An 18,854-nucleotide genomic window follows, 5' to 3' on the forward strand; every position below is an offset into this window, starting at 1 on the left:
AGTACCCCTTTAAGGTGAAAATGTGTTTTTTTTGTTTGTTTGTTTTTTTTTTTTGTTTGTTTTTTTTGTTTTTACACTTTTAGTTCCCTTAGGGGACTTTTAGGAGGAATCATTAGATTCCTCACACTGATCAATACAGTTCTATTTATTATAGAGCCGGGATCATCCGGCTACCTCTACAGTGGATTGACCCCCATCCCCAGTATCGCGCTGCAGGGGGCGAACCATCCCACCAGGTGGAACTGTTTAATGGTCCCTTTAGACTCTATCAGCTTTTACAGTGGCAAACTAAAGGGTCAATAGCTGGTTGCGGCAACCACTGCATGCAGGCTATCAGTGGCAGCCCCTAGCTACTGAAATAATCTGGGGGTCACTGGGTATAGAGCGGGCTCAAGGCAGGAGCCTGCTCTATACATCCAGAGGAGCACCATGACTGGGTTGCCAAGAGGTAAAAACAGGTGTTTTCTGTACAGGTTATTCTTCATCTTCCCGGTCCTAGGACACAGTCTCCCACATTACAGAATGAAAAAGTATTTCTATTAGTTGCACCACTTAAGTGTTGGGCTTATGAACCATGGCTTTCAGGCTCTGCTTTTGTTATACTTAAAACTTGCTCCATTTTTAGATTTAAAGGGAATCTGGCATAAGTGCACCTGCACCAACTTGTTGGTACAGGCTGGAAGTACTGATGATACTAACCTATTCCCGATCTCATTCTGTTAGTCCGTTTTGCTTCTTATTTAGCCAGCAGGTTTAGTGAACAGGTGGCGCTCCAGGTCCAGGAGCACACTGATGTTACCGCTGCTGCTTTCTAAAGTCTGCTTATGGCCAGGCTGAGCGAGGAAGCTGCAGCAGTGATGTTTGCGCACTCCTGGAGCACCACCTGTGCACAAAACCTGCCATTTGAGTAAGAAGCATACCGGGTGACCAGGGTCACAGATCGGGGATAGGGCAAGTATAATCAGTCACCTGCACTACTAGCCTGTACCAACAGGTATGTGTGGGTGACACTGATGACAGAACAATGTCTGTGTCTTACCTGGGCAGTATAGGTGCAGCTGTTCATGAACATTAATGTACATGGAAACTTGAACCCACTGATGGTCTTAATAATTTGACAAAAAAAAAAACTGTAAACTCAATTATACTTTGTTTCAATTGCTACAGGTGCGTTTTACCTGGTATTTGAATATATGGACCATGATCTGATGGGCCTGCTTGAATCGGGACTAGTGCATTTCAATGAACTTCACATTAAATCTTTCATGAGGCAACTTATGGAAGGTTTGGACTATTGTCACAAGAAGAATTTTTTGCACAGAGACATTAAATGCTCGAATATTCTACTTAACAACAGGTATTTTATGTTGAACTCTAATCCTTCTCAATGATACTTGAAAGTTTCAGGTTTCCTTTTTATTTTTTTTATTTGTAAATCTAGTTTGTGTATGGTGTCAAACAGGCAATGCCCCTGGGGGAAAAAAGTATGCACATTAGTTCTTCTCCAGAAAGAATATAACGGTCTCTGTAATTGCACCTGGAACTTTTAACATGGAAGGGGTTAATGTATATATTTTTTTAACCTTTTATTATCGCCCTTGTGATCGCTCTGCATCCACTTGACCAACAGGATGGTTTAAAGGTCCTTTTTAGATGTTGCTTTCACCACTGCAGTCGGCTATTAACCCTTTAGATAACCGCTATCACTGCATGTTGGTGATTAATGGCGGCCCCCAGCTACTGAAATCAGCTGAGGGTCGCCGGGTATGGAGCGGGCTCAAGTCAGGATGGACTTGAACTGTTTCACGAAGGGGTTAAAATCATACCCATGTTTACATGCTTTACTATTATCGTACTGCTTTTAACCACTTAAGCGCTCGGGCGTACCTGTACGCCCTGAGTCCGCTCCCTTTCTAGAACGCGGGGCCACGAGTGTAAATAAAAATAAACATATGTGGTATCGCATGCGGACATTTCTGAATTATAAAAATATATCTTTAATGAAACCGCATGGTCAATGGCGTATGTGCGAAAAAATTCCAGTCCAAAATAGCGTATTTTTGGAACTTTTTATATCATGAAATAATGAATAAAAAGCGATCAACAAAGTCCGATCAATACAAAATTGGTACAGCTAAAAACATAAAACTTATACATTTTCCTGCATGTAGTTATGATTTTTTCCAGAAGTGCGACAAAATCAAACCTATATAAGTAGGGTATCATTTTAATCAAATGGACCTACAGAAAAAGATAAGATGTTATTTTTACAGAAAAATGTACTACGTAGAAACGGAAGCCTTCAAAAGTTTCAAAATTGTGTTTTTCTTCAATTTTGTCGCACAATTATTATTATTTTTTTCTCCGTTTCGCTGTAGATTTTTGGGTAAAATGACAAATGTTACTGCAAAGTAGAATTGGTGGTGCAAAAAATAAGCCATAATATGGATTTTTAGGTGTAAAATTGAAAGAATTATGATTTTTTTTAAAGGTAAGGAGGAAAAAACAAAAATGGAAAAACCCTGAGTCCCGAAGGGGTTAATGAAAATTCTGACCCCCTGTAACATGCAAATGTTTCCATATTTGGAGCTGTATAGGGGTTTTTTTTTTTGCACTGTGGTTGTTTTTATTTGTTTCTCTTGCATATATGGGACTTTTTGATCACTTTTTTAATTGAATTTTTCTGGGAAGTGATGTGACCAAAAAGCGTAATTTTTCTTTAAATTAAAAAAAATTTTTTTTTTGTACGTTTACACCATTAGGGTGGGAGATTTAAAATTTTTTGGTAGAGGGGCTTTACATGCATTATTACTACTGTTTACTGCTATGCTTAGGTATAGGAGTGATTTGCTGATCTATATGCACTTTGCAATCTGAGTTGTCATAGACACATGCTTTGCTTTTCACTATGTTAGGCTTGGTTTACCCCTAATGTTTGGGTCCTTGTTTGTTGCAAAAAAACAGGGCACACACACAAAACTAACACAATTTGAACTTCTTTTTTTTTTTTTTGTATTTTTTTTTTATCTGGATAAAAATACTGACCAAAATACTATGTACCATATAGCTGTATAAATTGAACAGACAGTAGCTCTCAGCTGAGCGCTCTGCTCAGAGCAGAGCCAAGCAGTGCTGAAGAGAAACTAATGGGCAGAGAATTAAGTGCTACTGCCCTTTCATTTAAAAGATTGTTGGAGGTCTCAGCCCTTAGACCCCCACTGGTCGGTAGGACATGTCAGAAGTTTATTTAAAAAGTGTTTTTTTTTTTCCCCACAAAAGCCAAATATCCTTTCAAAGGGGAATTTACCATAAAACACATGCATCACTTATCCTGCAGCTTAGTGTTTGATCAGTAGAAGTTCTAAGGCCCCTTTCACACTATAAAGTTGCTCCGTTAAGGACCCGGCGTTTTTCCGTTTTTGTATTTTCGTTTTTTCCTCCTTACCTTTAAAAAAAAATCATCTCTTTCAATTTTGCACCTAAAAATCCATATGAGGGCTTATTTTTTTGCGCCACCAATTCTACTTTGTAATGACGTCAGTCATTTTACCCAAAAATCTACGGCGAAACGGGAAAAAAAATTGAGACAAAATTGAAAAAAAGCCATTTTGTAACTTATGGGGTTTCCGTTTCTACACAGTATATTTGACGATAAAAATGACACTTTCTCTTTATTCTGTAGGTCCATACGATCAAAATGATACCCTACTTTATGTAGGTTTGATTTTGTTGTACTTCAGGAAAAAATCATAACTACGTGCAGGAAAATTTATAAGTTTAAAATTGTCATCTTCTGACCCCTATAACTTTTTTAGTTTTCCGCGTATGGGGTGGTATGAGGGCTCATTTTTTGCACCATGATCTGAAGTGTTTAGCGGTAACATTTTTGTATTGATCAGACTTTTTGATGGCTTTTTATTAATTTTTTTTCATGATATAAAAAGTGACCAAAAATACACTATTTTGGACTTTGGAATTCTTTTGCGCCCCTGCGGTTTAATTAATTACATTTTTATAATTCGGACATTTCCGCGGCGATACCACATGTTTATTTTTATTGATTCAAACTTTTATTAGGGAAGGGGTTAAATGATCTTCACTTTTTTTTTTTTATTTGTTTTATTTTTATTTTTTTTGCAGTGTTATAGCTCCCATAGGGGGCTATAACACTGCACACTGATCTTTTACATTGATCAGTGGTTTCTCATAGGAAACCATTGATCGATGATTCTGCTGCTTGACTGCTCATGCCTGGATCTCAGGCACTGAGCAGTCATTCGGCGATCGGACAACAAGGAGGCAGGTAGGGACCCTCTTGCTGTCTTGTAAGCTGTTCGGGATGCCGAGATTTCACCGCGATGATCCCGAACAGCTCCCTGAGCTAACTGAGAATGTTTTAGTTTCACTTTCGACGTGGCGTTATAGAACTGGAGCGGACTTATGACTTACCGGTACGTCATGGGTCCTTAACAGGTTAAAAGACCTGTTATAAACTTCCGTTAGAAAAGCCTTAAAAACGGATGTTACAAAATCCCATTTAAGTCTATATGGGATTTTTTGATTATCAGATATGACCCGTTATAGCCCGTCATGAATAACGGACGTTATTTGTGATGGAAGAAAAAACTGCACATGGACTAATTTTTCTTCCGTCACAACAAACGAGTAAATTAACAGCTGTTATTTTTAACATTGAAATCTATGGCAAACGGATGAGCCTTTATGTCATCCGTTTGCACCTGGTTTATAATATCAGTTATTCCTTCTGAGCATGCTCAGAAGAGGTGACATCAGTAGACTCCTGCGGTGCTGAGGGACTACTACTACTCCCATCATGGAACAGACGTTTTCCTATGATGGAAGTAGTAATTCCCCGGCTGGGGAAGCTACATTAGTGTTTGTACTACAACCCCATCATGGAACAGACTCTGTTCCATGATGGGGGTTGTAGTACAGGGGCTGACGGATTGATCGCACTAGGTCTCACTTCTGAAACCCGATGCGATTAGAAGTTATTAAACAGGGGAGAGGGCGGCATGCTGCACTCCCCTGCGATATACGATGTATTTTACTTTCATTTTTAAATTCCCTGCCAGGAGCCCTGAAGGATGGTACTGAGGAGCCATTCAGGGCTCCTAGCGGGGTTTTCAAATAGGAGCGCTGTGGTGGGGAAAGATATATAGAATCGCTGGGGGGTATATATGTCTTGCCTCCCCCCCCCCCCCCAGTGCTTCTATATATCTTGTACCCCGTAGCGTATTTATATCCCTCCCCCCACAGCGCATATATATATTTCCCCCTGCAGCGCTACTTGTCTTTCATAGTGCTGCGGCGGCATATGTACATAGAAGCGCTGTGGGGGTCAGACATATAGCATTATCTGGCCCCCACAGTACTTCTATAATCATATGCCTCCTCAGCGCTATGAATGAAAAGTATTCTAACAGCAGCGCATCTGGCCGGGAAGCCGACCGGCCCGATGCCCTGCTGTCAGAATACTTATCATTCATAGTGCTGCAAAGGCATATGATTATAGAAGCGCTGTGTGGGCCAAGTCATATGGATATATGTCTGACCCCCGCAGTGCATCTGTATACAGGGGGAATAAGGGGACTCACTGAAGTTTAAAATCCCCACTGGGAGGCCTGAATGGCTCCCCCATACCGGCCGTTCAGGGCTCCCAGCGGGGAACTTAAAAATTAAAGTAAAATGCATGTCATAAAAAAATACATTAAACAAGAGCATGCCGCCTGCTCACCTGTTTAATAACTTCTAATCACATTGGGTCTCAGAAGTGAGACCTGGTGCAATCCCTCAGCCACTGTACTACAACCCCCATCATGGAACAGAGTCTGTGCCATGATGGGGGTAGTAGTACAAATACTAATGTAGCCTCCCCAGCCACCGGCAGACTCCCGCAGCCAGGGAACTACTAATCCCATCATGGATACAAGTATGTTCCATGATGGAAGTAGTAGTATTCCCGGCTGTGGGAGTCTGTAGGCAGAAGTGTTAAATCGTCTGTACATGACGGATGTTAGAACGGGTGAATATGCCCGTTATTTTGACGGACGTTATTCAGCCGTAACCACCTGTTATTTCATCCATTATTATACATCCTTTTTACACAGAAAACGGATGTTTAATAATGGATGAATAATCAGTGTGAAAGGAGCCTAGGATCCTGAGAACTTGGGTTCTGTTTGAGCAGCGCTCACTTTAACCCCTTAAGGACGCAGGACGTAAATGTACGTCCTAGTGAGGTGGTATTTAACGCACCAGGACGTACATTTACGCCCTAAGCATAACCGCGGGCATCGGAGCGATGCCCGTGTCATGCGCGGCTGATCCCGGCTGCTGATCGCAGCCAGGGACCCGCCGGCAATGGCCGACGCCCGCGATCTCGCGGGCGTCCGCCATTAACCCCTCAGGTGCCGGGATCAATACAGATCCCGGCATCTGCGGCAGTTCGCGATTTAAATGAACGATCGGATCGCCCGCAGCGCTGCTGCGGGGATCCGATCATTCATAACGCCGCACGGAGGTCCCCTCTCCTTCCTCCGTGCGGCTCACGGCGTCTCCTGCTCTGGTCTGAGATCGAGCAGACCAGAGCAGGAGATGACCTATAATACTGATCTGTTCTATGTCCTATACATAGAACAGATCAGTATTAGCAATCATGGTATTGCTATGAATAGTCCCCTATGGGGACTATTCAAGTGTAAAAAAAAAATGTAAAAGTTAAAAAAAGTGAAAAATCCCCTCCCCCAATAAAAAAGTAAAACGTCCGGTTTTTCCTATTTTACCCCCAAAAAGCGTAAAAAACATTTTTTATAGACATATTTGGTATCGCCGCGTGCGTAAATGTCCGAACTATTAAAATAAAATGTTAATGATCCCGTACGGTGAACGGCGTGAGCGAAAAAAAAATTAAAGTCCAAAATTCCTACTTTTTTAATACATTTTATTTAAAAAAAAATTATAAAAAATATATTAAAAGTTTTTTATATGCAAATGTGGTATCAAAAAAAAGTACAGATCATGGCGCAAAAAATGAGCCCCCATACCGCCACTTATACGGAAAAATTAAAGAGTTAGAGGTCATCAAAATAAAGGGATTATAAACGTACTAATTTGGTTAAAAAGTTTGTGATTTTTTTTAAGCGCAACAATAATATAAAAGTATATAATAATGGGTATCATTTTTATCGTATTGACCCTCAGAATAAAGAACACATGTCATTTTTACCATAAATTGTACGGCGTGAAAACAAAACCTTCCAAAATTAGCAAAATTGCGTTTTTCGTTTTAATTTCCCCACAAAAATAGTGTTTTTTGGTTGTGCCATACATTTTATGATATAATGAGTGATGTCATTACAAAGGACAACTGGTCGCGCAAAAAACAAGCCCTCATACTAGTCTGTGGATGAAAATATAAAAGAGTTATGATTTTTAGAAGGCGAGGAAGAAAAAATGAAAACGTAAAAATTAAATTGTCTGAGTCCTTAAGGCCAAAATGGTCTGAGTCCTTAAGGGGTTAAATAGGACCTATGCCATCTCCTAACATGTCTGTTATACTTGTATTTGTTTATGAAATAACAATGCAGGAGCATATTGTGCCAATCCCCCTTTTTGTTTTTTACCCCCATGAATATGTATGAATGATTTTTTTTTTCTAAGCATAGTTAACAACATTATACTTTTATTTGTAATATACATTGGTCACATTGTGTATATTGTGGATGCAACAATGCTGTCTATCTCTGCAGCTATTGCCTGTGTTTTGGCTGGGACAAAATACAGGAAGTGCGGACAATCAGGGCTCTGTGCACTGAAAATCTGTGACACGCTCCCGGCTCAAACAGCAGGCTGATTGCCAAGCCAAGAGCCTTCACAGGGCCCTGCTTGTCCTGCCCACACTTCCTGTATTTTCTTCTCTCTGCACAGAGAGACACTGGCAATAGCTTCAGGGACAAGGAGGCATTTTTTCCACCCAGGAATATGCACTTTTCTTTCTTTTTATTTAAACCAGTGTTTATTACAAATGTTATCTACATTTCCTAGAAAGCTTTTGCAAAGGACAGTTCCCATTTAACCACTTTTGGTTAGCAACAGTTGGTTAGCAATTAACTCTGCTGTGCATAGTGATGCGGCGTATAGCGCTGTATAGTCAGATGCTGGTACCTGCAAGAAAAGACAGACAAAAAATACACCGACATTAAAGGGGTTCTCCGGTGCTTACACATCTTTTCCCCTATCCAAAGGCTAGGGGATAAGATGCCTGATCGCGGGAGTCCCGCCGCTGGGGACCCCCGGGATCATGCACACGGCACCCCGTTTGTAATCAGGGGGCAGAGGTGTGACGTCACACGCTGCCAGCCCGGTGGTCGCCTGTAATCAGTCCCGGAGCGAACACGCTCCAGGGACTGATTACAAACGGGGTGCTGCGTGCATGATCCCGGGGGTCCCCAGCGGCGGGACTCCCGCGATCAGGCATCTTATCCCCTATCCTTTGGATAGGGGCAAAGATGTGTAAGCACCGGAGAACCCCTTTAATGTCGGTGTATTTTTTGTCTTTCTCTTGCAGGTACCAGCATCTGACTATACAGCGCTATTACATGTTTACCAGGGGATGACTCTTTTATTTTTTTTTTATGATTCTATTGATATGAGTATATTGAAAATATTCATCAGAATTGCTCATATTAAGTCACATGCAATAGGCTACTTATGTTACTAGCCATTCTTTATGGTGTGAGGATTGGCACACCTGATATACTATATGTCCCCTGATGAAGTGTGGGGGATCCTTTGTCTGACCCATCCCCTACACAGAAACGCGTTGGGACAGGGACAAACCGTGGTTCAATATTGGCATTTCTAGTTAATTAAGAAAGCTTTACACCTTTTTATGACATTTTCTGCATGTGATAATGTAATAATCTTTTGCTATTGGATGCAGTCTAGTACATATCTTGATCATTGACAATTTGGATGTTTGTGGTCCTTACTAGTGACCAAGGTGTGTTACCTTTGCTTGGTGGCTCCTTATTATGTTTTGTTGTTTGTGGTAGAACATATTTATTATTTTATCTAGCATATAATTAAAAGTTAAGTTTTATAGAGCACCCCTGTTCCCGTTGGAACAACATTTTTTCTAAATTCTGTTAATTGCTGAGGGGATCCTTACTGAAATATTTGCTGGTACAGTATATGGCAATACCTTTCATATACTCTATTTTCCATTAAGCAATACTGCTTACCGGCCATGTGATCGTTGATAGCAGTTATCTTCAGGACATGCTGGATCTTTGAAGACCCAGATCATTGCAGTTCATTCATTGTAATTGGGCCACTGTGAGCTCTAAAACTAGTACGCAGAAATATACATATTTTGTTTTACTTTTCCAAATGGTCAAAATTTGCTAAGCATCTTTATTATTCCATTTTTTCTTTTATTTTTTCCATCATTTTTTTTGTTCATTTATCTTCCATGTCCTATGCTCATTTGACTTCTGTAGAGGGAAGAATGAATGTACAGTTGCATAACTACATATTCCCAGTGATCCAAATTGATGTACATGTGTAATGTCTACCACTATATTATGCTTGCATATACTTTTAACACATGGCTTTATTTGACATAATCTTGTTTAAGCTACTGCATGGTCAATATACTCTCACCAACTGGCTTTTCATTTCCACAAGGGGGCAGATCAAGCTTGCGGATTTTGGACTTGCAAGACTGTACAGTTCAGAAGAAAGGTAAGCTCTTCTAGCTCTTTCTAGTTCACTCTTAGTTAGGATCCCTTGAGAAGCCGTCAAATTTGTCAATTTTTTTCTTGTTTGTACGAAAAGTATACCAATTACGCACAAATATAAGGTGGGGGGGGGGTTACCTCTAACCAAAGTATATACAATACCCCGGCAGTATAAAACACTGTATAAACCCCCTATGTAGAAGTATAGCAAGTAGGGTGTGAATGCCTAATGCTAGTAATTACCAAAAAAAAAGATAAAATAAAGCCACTACAATAGTGTAATTAAAACCACAATTTTATTTCAATAAATTAAAAAACATCACAATATATTTAATAAAGGAGGAATTCATACATCACATGAAAAAGACTGCTAAACCGGAATCTTTTTGCACTTTTTTCTCGTTCGGAACCATTGAGGGACGCAGAACCGTGGGCAATGCTCTTGCCACTAGGAGGCGCTGACACTAGGCATACAAAGAAAAAAGTCGTCCCCCTCCTGTTAAGGATATACCCCGCCTACTGACCCTGAGCTAATCTGTTTTAGCTTGGTGTCCTAGGAGGTACTGCTTACATTTGAAGCTGAGGAGGAACTTTAACTGTTTTTCTGTATGCCGGTCTGAGCTCCGGCAGCAGCGCTGCTACCGCGTGGCCGGCGTTTTTACTTTAGTTTTCGCTGGACCTTAGCTGCCGGCCGCAGCTGCTCTCGTTCGGCTGGCATCTTTCATTTTTAAATCCTCCTCGTGTGCCGGCATTCCCAGCACCGGCATTTACTGTTAGGGGCATATTTTAGTACTTTAATGGCAGCGGCCGGAGCTTCTCCCCGCCCGCGCTTGGCCGCGTGACAGAGCCCCGCCCACTTTTTCGCAGCCGGCCAATGGCTGCTTGCGCGCACCAGGGGGTCACTGATGTACCTATCAGTGTGGTCCGCGCGCTTAGGGGGGTCACTATGCACCTATAAATATGTCCTGGGCTGAGAGAGCCTCCACCTGGGACAATTAGCTTTCCCCTCTTCTCTTCTGCTACATGAACCGCGGCTGCTCCTGGTCTCCTCAGCTCCGGCGCTCCAACCTGTCTCTCCTGCTCTGTTTTCTCCAGAGGGACACAGAACTGGTGAGATTGCTCCATTTTCTTTTTGATTACTTTTTTTTCTCTAGCTGTTATGTCTGACCCCAGACCCTCCAGTCTCCTGCCTGTCCAAATCCACCACTTTACCTCTTGCAGACGCAGCATCACTTAAGGATCCTGCAGACAAGAAGATTGAGAACTTGACAAAATTTCCTATCGAAGCGGCAGGGCTAACCTTGCTTCCCACCTTTGCTTCCGTCTGGGTGGCAAAGGCTGTTTTAGTTTGGGCTCCTCAACTTGGCCAGGGCATCCTTTTGGGTGCTTCTCAGGAGGACTTGGCGGATGTCGCTCGCCATCTCTATGCTCTGCAGCCCTGGAGTCTGCTTGTTGCACGGCTTTTTCTTCAGGTAACTTGGTTGCCATTCTCTGCTCCATGTGGTGGAAATCATGGGATGCGGATGTGGCCTCAGAGAGACCTCTAACAGAGCTGCCCTTCTCCGGTTCCTGGCTTTTTGGGAAACTGCTTGATGAAATTATTTCCGAAGCTACGGGGTGTAAGAGTTCTCTGCTTCCGCAGAACAAGTCTCGTCGCTCTGATCCCCGTCGGAAGGCGGCTTCCTTTCAGCCATTTGCTTAGGGTTGTCCTCCCAAAAAGGCACCCTCCCAAGCTCGGAAAGCCTCTTCCTTCAAGGCACGTCCTTCCTGGAAGTCTGGCAACTGTTCCGGCGGTTTCACTGCCAAGTCTCGTACACATAAGCCTTTGCCTTCCAGAAGGGGCGCCCCACCCGCGTCTTCTTCTCGGGTGGGAGGCAGTCTGTCCCTTTTCTGGGACATTTGGCTGGCTCAGATTCAGGACTTGTGGGTACGGGGCGTCATTTTGGAGGGTTATCGGATAGAATTCGCTTCCATCCTGAGGGACCGCTTCTTCCGCTCCCACCCTGCTCGTTCCCCTTCTTTGGCAAGGGCGTTTCAGGTCGCTTTAAGTACACTCCTATCTCAGTGAGTGATAGTTCCAGTTCCACCAGGGGAGCCTTTTTTCAGGGTTTTACTCAAATCTTTTCGTCGTTCCCAAGAAGGAGGGCACGGTTCGTCCTATTCCTGACCAAGTTACTCAACCGTTATTTGCGACTGCGTCACTTTCGAATGGAGTCTCTCCGCTCCGTAGTGGCCTCCATGGAGCAGGGGGGAGTTTTTTTTTCGTCAGTGGACATCCGGGACGCGTACCTCCACATACCTATTTTCCCAGACCATCAGCGTTTTTTGCATTTCGCTGTCCCGGCGGGCTGCTTAAAATTTGTGGTTCTCCCTTTTGGCTTAGCTACGGCTCCCAGGGACTTCACCAAGGTCATGGCGGTAGTAATTGCCATCCTTCGGACCCGGGGTATCTCAGTTCTCCCCTACCTGGATGACCTCTTGATCAAGGCCCCGTCCTGGTCCCCAAACCTGGAGAGCCTTCACCTCACTCTACAGACTCTGTCCGCTTTTTGGATGGGTCTCACCTTTCCCCATCCCAGTCTCTGATTTCTCTGGGTCTCCTTTTCGACACTGCAGCGGGCCGTGTTTGCCTTCCATTGGGCAAACTGCGCTCTCTGCAGCAGGGTGTCCGTTGCCTGCGATGTCCCTTCCTGATTCCAATTAGTTTCTGCATGAGAGTTCTGGGCCGGATGGTGGCTACCATGGAAGCGGTTCCCTTCGCCAAATTTCATTATCGCCCCCTCCAGCTGGCCATCTTGGTCAGGTGGGACAAGTCTCAGTCCTCCCTGGATCGGCAGATCCTTTTGCCCCCAGCTGTTTGGCGGTCCCTCCTTTGGTGGCTCAATTCTCCCCTTCTTCTGCAGGGGAGGTCCTTTCTCCCCCTCCAGCCACTGGCAGATTGTTACGACCAATGCGAGTCTCCAGGGCTGGGAGTGTGTGTTTTGGGACCTTACGGTCCAGGGTCGCTGGTCTCCTCCGGAAGCTTACCTTCCCATCAATCTTCTGGAGCTCCGGGCCAGCTTTCTTTCCCTCCTCCACTGGGAGTTCCTCCTTCAAGATGGGCTGGTCCGGGTTCAGTCGGACAACGCGACGGCTGACGCATACATCAATTGCCAAGGTGGCACGCGAAGTGTCGCTCGGCGATGGAGGAAATCTCCAAGATTCTGACCTGGGCCGAGGCTCGAGTTCCCGCCCTCTCCGCGATCCAGATTCCGGGGGTGGAGAATTGGGAAGCAGACTTTCTCAGCCGCTCTTTGATGGATCCGGGGCAATGGACCCTCCATCCGGAGGTGTTTGCACAGATCTGCGATCTCTGGGGGACACCGGACATGGATCTCTTTGCGTCCTGCCACAACAACAGGGTTCCCTGCTTTGTGGTGAAGTCGTGAGATCCTCTGGCGGTGGATCAAGAAATTTGCAACCCATGGCACTGTAGCTAATCTCCCTGGGCATGGACGGTGAAAAATTGATGAAAGGTGTCAATGCAGGATAGTCCAGATGGTGGATAAGCAGCCCCAAACAAGTTCCAAAGATATTCAAGCTGTACTGCAGGCTCAGGGAGCATCAGTGTAAGCGCAAACTATCCGTCGACATTTAAATGAAATGAAACGCTATGGCAGGAAACCCAGGAGGACCCCACTGCTGACACACAGACATACAAAAAAGCAAGACTACATTTTGCCAAGAAGAACTTGAGTAAGCCAAAATCCTTCTGGGAAAACGTCTTGTGGACAGATGAGACCTTTTTGGTAAAGATGGAGCTTTTTGGTAAAGCACATCATTCTACCGTTTACCAAAAATTGAATGAGGCCTACAGAGAAAAGGACACAGTACCTACAGTGAAATATGGCGGAGGTTCAATGATGTTTTGGGGTTGTTTACTGCCTCTGGCACTGGGTGCCTTGAATGTGTGCAAGGCATCATGAAATCTGAGGATTACCAATGGATTTTGGGTCGCACTGTACAGCCCAGTGTCAGAAAGCTGGGTTTGCGTCCGAGCTCTTGGGTCTTCCAGCAGGACAAAGCAACCAGAAATGGATGGAAGCAAAGCGCTGGAGAGTTCTGAAGTGGCCAGCAATTAGTCCAGATCGAAATCCCATTGAACACCTGTGGAGAGATCTTAAAATTGCTGTTTGGAAAAGGCGCCCTTCCAATAAAAGAACTGGAGCAGTTTGCAAAGGAAGGAGTGGTCCAACATTCTGGCTGAGAGGTGTAAGAAGCTTATTGATGGTTATAGGAAGCAACTGATTTCAGTTATTTTTTCCAAGGGGTGTGCAACCAAACATTAAGTTAAGGGTGCCAATAATTTTGTCCATCCCATTTTTGGTGTGAAAGTATGTCCAATTTGCTTTTTTTCCTCCCTTTTTTGGTTTTAGTTCCAATACACACAAAGGGAATAAACGTGTATAGAAAAACATGTTACTGCAATCCTTTTCTGTGAGAAATACTTAATTTTCTTGAAAAATTTCAGGGGTGACAACATTTACGGCCATGACTGTATATTGTGATGTTTTTTAATTAATTAAAATAAAATTGTGATTTTAATTGCACTATTGCAGTGGCTCAATTTTCTCCTTTTTTTTTTTTTTGTAATTATTTGTAATTTAGTTTATTTATGTAGTTTACATAAACACACTAGTTATCCATTGCCTTATAAACCGCAAAGCATGTGAGAATCAAATATACTTCTTCTGTTGGAGTATTGTGCACAGTACTGGAGGCCGTATCTCCAGAAGGATATAGATACTCTAGAGAGAGTTCAGAGAAGATACTAAACTAGTACATGGATTGCAGGATAAAACTTACCAGGAAAGGTTAAAGGACCTTAACATGTATACCTTGGAAGAAAGAAGACACAGAGGGGATAGGATAGACTTTGAAATACATAAAGGGAATTGACATGGTAAAGGAGGAGAGCATATTTAAAAGAAGAAAAACTACCACAAGAGGACATAGTTTTATATTAGAGGGGCAAAGGTTTCTGCAGTAATATCAGGAAGTATTACTTTACTGAGAGAGTAGTGGATGCATGGAATAGCCTTCCTGCAGAAGTGGTCGCTGGAAATACAGTGAAGGAGTTTAAACATGCATGGGATAAGCATAAGGCTATCCTTCATATAAGATAGGGCCAGGGACTATTCATAGGATTCAGATTATTGGGCAGACTAGATGGGCCAAATGGTTCTGATCTGCAGACATATTCTATGTTTGCTCTTAATGCTTTTTGTTTGCTGTGCATCTCCTAAAAGATAGCAGTATTCTACACTCGCTTGTTCTAAACAACAAAACAGTTATAAGAACAATTTCTCTACATCTGAAACCTCCACCCCTTCTGAACTGTCAAGCCGATGCTGTATATTGTAGTTTGAGTGATGCTCTAGTATTCATTGCATTACACAATGGTTCTTCTGCAGGTGCTAATTATTATTTTGTATGTTTTTAGTCGGCCTTACACAAATAAGGTTATTACTCTATGGTATCGCCCTCCTGAGTTATTGCTTGGAGAAGAACGGTATACACCAGCTATTGATGTCTGGAGCTGTGGGTGAGTAGAAGTGTGTCTTATGTAGTGACCAAAAGCCAAAGATTTTTTTTTCTTTCTTCTTCTACTGAACAGTTTAAGAAATGAGTGGGTTTTCTTAGACCCTTTTGCCACTTTATTAAAGACACCTGCCCCCTCAAATGTATACTGTATATACTTCATCTTTTATATGGCTTAGGTACAGTGTAATAGTCTTGTACATTTATACTTACTGAGTAGATTAGGGACATTATTTTTGTTGTAGATCCTAGATAGATTGTATATTTGCCTTATATTTTGCTGTACACATGTACAATTATAGTGCTTGTCAGTGACATCCCCTTAAAGAAATTTGAGTTACTCTGTACCAGTGCACTTTCATTCTCCTGTAGGATTTTCTTTTATGTATTTTTAAATGGTGTTTTGTTTTAATTTTGTGCCTGAAATTAATGAAAGTATGGTTTGATTATATATTTGAGTCTACCTTTTTGCTATATTGAAGTGTGTATACAGGTAGCGTACCGTACTTTGGAGTTGGAAATTTATGGGAGCATAATGTATGTCAGTGTGTAACATTTGGGTTCTATGCCACTAAACTGTATTCCATGTGGAAGGGGCCTATAATAAAACATATTTTTACCTTTTTAATAGGTGTATTCTTGGTGAGCTGTTTACAAAGAAACCAATCTTTCAAGCAAATCAAGAATTGGCACAACTTGAACTTATAAGGTGAGGGTGCTTTTCAAATGTAAAATATTCACTGAAACTGTCGTAATAAGAGTACGATTTGTATAAAAATAGCCCTTTGTCTCATATGAGGACTGCTACATTGCACTTTGAGATTTCACTATTATGTAATGAATACTGTATATTAGTGCTCTGTAGTCATCCCCTGCCAGATGCAGCAGCTGCCTCGCCAGGTAGGTCTGGGGATCCCCATTCTCCAGATACAGTGCATTTAAAGGAAAACTTAATTTTTATGTTTTTCTATTTGCACAAGGCCACAACTCGGCAAAATGTAAAAAAAATATATATATATAAAGTGAAAAGGTTGAAAATTTTTAGAATGTGTTTGTAGTTCGAGGCGCAACTTTTTTTTTTTTTTTTTTAAGTTATCGGATATGTGTGTCATGCCATGCAGGTATGCCATAAATGTACTAGATGGTAATACCCCTTTAACCTCTTAAGGACCCAGGGCGTATGGATACGCCCTCACACCCTGGGCCTTAAGGACCCAGGGCGTATCCATACACCCTGGCGTTTTCCGGTCCCTGCCGCGTGCCGGGCAGAGATCGGAAGTGGATGCCTGCTGAAATGATTCAGCAGGCATCCAGGGCAAACGCCGAGGGGGGCCATGTAGGCCTTGCGATCCGCGGCGATACCGGGCTGATCGGGTCTCTGGGACCCGACCGCCCGGTACTTTTGCATGATCCCGGTTGTCACAGACAGCCAGGACCATGCTAAAGTATAGGAGCGAGGTGGCAAGCCTGCCACCTCCTCCTATCCCCTGCGATCCGTTGGTTAGCTAACCGACCAATCGCAGGGGGGGGGGGGGCAGTTACTTCCTACCGCCCTGCTCGGCCCCTCGAAGTCCGGAGAGGACGGGAGGAAGACCTGAGGACGCGGCAGGGGATGGGGGAGTGCTGGGGCCTGGCCCCGGTACTTACCTAGTCCCTGAAGACCCGGATCCCGGCGATGAAGGCGGCGACAGGCGAGTTCCTCTTCAGCCGCGGTCGGGCCCTTTACAGCAATGCTCGTCGTCGTAAAGCGACATGCATTGCTGTAATGGGACCCTGTATACTACAACTCCCAGCATGCCCAGACATCCCTTGGCGTCTGGGCATGCTGGGAGTTGCAGTTTTGCAACATCTGGAGGTCCACAGTTTGGAGACCACTGTGCCCTTCCAGATGTTGCAAAACTACACATCCTCAGCATGCCCTTACTGTCCAGGCATGCTGGGAGTTGTAGTTCTGTAACATCTGGCCCTTCAGATGTTTCAGAACTACAACTCCCAGCATGCCTGGACAGTTTTGGCATACTGGGAGTTGTAGTTTTGCAACATCTGGAAGGGCACAGATTCGGAACCACTGTATTAGTGGTCTGCAAACTGTAGTCCTCCAGGTGTTGCAAAACTACAACTCCAAGCATGCTGGGAGTTGTAGTTCGGCAACATCTGGCTCTAAAGATGTTGCTGAACTACTACTTCCAGCATGCCTGAGAATGATTAGGAGTAGTGGATTTGCAACAACTGGAGGCACACTGGTTGGGAAACATTGTCTGTTTCCTAACTCAGTGTTTCCCAACCAGTGTGCCTCCAGCTGTTGCAAAACTATAACTACCAGCATGCACTGATAGACTGTGCATGCTGGGAGTTGTAGTTTTGCAACCGCTGGAGGTTACCCCCCCCTGTGAATGTACAGGGTACATTCACATGGGCAGGGGCTTACAGTGAGTATCAGGCTGCAAGTTTGCGATGCAGCTCAAACTCGCAGCGGGAAACTCGCTGTAATCCCCCGCCCGTGTGACTGTACCCTAAAAACACTACACTACACTAACACAAAATAAAAAGTAAAAAACACTACATATACACATACCCCTACACAGCCCCCCTCCCCTCCCCAATAAAAATGAAGAACGTCTGGTACGCCACTGTTTCCAAAATGGAGCCTCCAGCTGTTGCAAAACAACAACTCCCAGTATTGCCGAACAGCCGTTGACTGTCCAAGCATGCTGGGAGTTTTGCAACAGCTGGAGGCACCCTGTTTGGGAATCACTGGCATAGAATACCCCAATGTCCACCCCTATGCAAATCCCTAATTCAGGCCTCAAATGCACATGGTGCTCTCTCACTTCGGAGACCTGTCGTATTTCAAGGCAACAGTTAGGGTCACATATGGGGTATCGCCGTACTCTGGAGAAATTGCCTAACAAATTTTGGGGGCTTTTTCTCCTTTCACCCCTTATGAAAAGGTGAAGTTGGGGTTTACACCAGCATGTTAGTGTAAAAAAATAAATTTACACTAACATGCTGGTGTTGCCCTATACTTTTGGTGGTGGGGGGGGGGGGGGGGGTTGCAGGTAATAGAGGGAACAGGTAATCAGATTTTTCCATATATAACGCATAGCAAGGCGGTCTATATGGTAACATTTTCTTCCATAACATGCCTGAGAGAAGTTCTTCTGGCAGTGATGGTGAAGATATGAAGTGTCCATGAGCACTTACCTTTTTAATGTATTTTTCTGTTTCTTTCTATAAGCCGCATGTGTGGAAGTCCGTGTCCTGCTGTATGGCCTGATGTGATAAAGTTACCATATTTCAACACCATGAAACCAAAGAAGCAATATCGACGAAAACTCAGAGAAGAGTTTGCTTTGTAAGCATAGTTTAGTTGAATTCAAATACTTTGAAAAATCACACTTTTTTTTTTCCTCCACACAGTTTGATACATTTTGGTCCTTAAGCTTAACATTAACCATGCTCTGGCAGCAGGATATCTGTTTAAATCTCCCCCAATTCCGTAGCCTATAA

At 43.4% G+C, this 18,854-nt stretch overlaps 2 protein-coding genes across 2 annotated transcripts in view; one reads left to right on the forward strand and one right to left on the reverse strand.

Annotated features, from left to right (window-relative positions):
* Window positions 1-18,854, forward strand: part of CDK13 (cyclin dependent kinase 13) — a 78,105-nt gene that overhangs the window by 46,714 nt on the left and 12,537 nt on the right. Inside the window, exons 6-10 of the mRNA XM_056520498.1 lie at window positions 1,168-1,357; window positions 9,712-9,768; window positions 15,247-15,348; window positions 15,976-16,053; window positions 18,583-18,699. Of these exons, the coding sequence (XP_056376473.1) occupies window positions 1,168-1,357; window positions 9,712-9,768; window positions 15,247-15,348; window positions 15,976-16,053; window positions 18,583-18,699 (544 nt within the window). The remainder of the gene's footprint in view (window positions 1-1,167; window positions 1,358-9,711; window positions 9,769-15,246; window positions 15,349-15,975; window positions 16,054-18,582; window positions 18,700-18,854) is intronic.
* Window positions 1-18,854, reverse strand: part of MPLKIP (M-phase specific PLK1 interacting protein) — a 98,971-nt gene that overhangs the window by 25,331 nt on the left and 54,786 nt on the right. Inside the window, exon 4 of the mRNA XM_056520504.1 lies at window positions 18,549-18,617. Coding sequence (XP_056376479.1) covers window positions 18,576-18,617 — 42 coding nt within the window. The 3' untranslated portion in view covers window positions 18,549-18,575. The remainder of the gene's footprint in view (window positions 1-18,548; window positions 18,618-18,854) is intronic.

Source organism: Hyla sarda, chromosome 5 (genome assembly GCF_029499605.1).
Source record: "Hyla sarda isolate aHylSar1 chromosome 5, aHylSar1.hap1, whole genome shotgun sequence".
Classification (NCBI taxonomy): Eukaryota; Metazoa; Chordata; class Amphibia; order Anura; family Hylidae; genus Hyla; species Hyla sarda.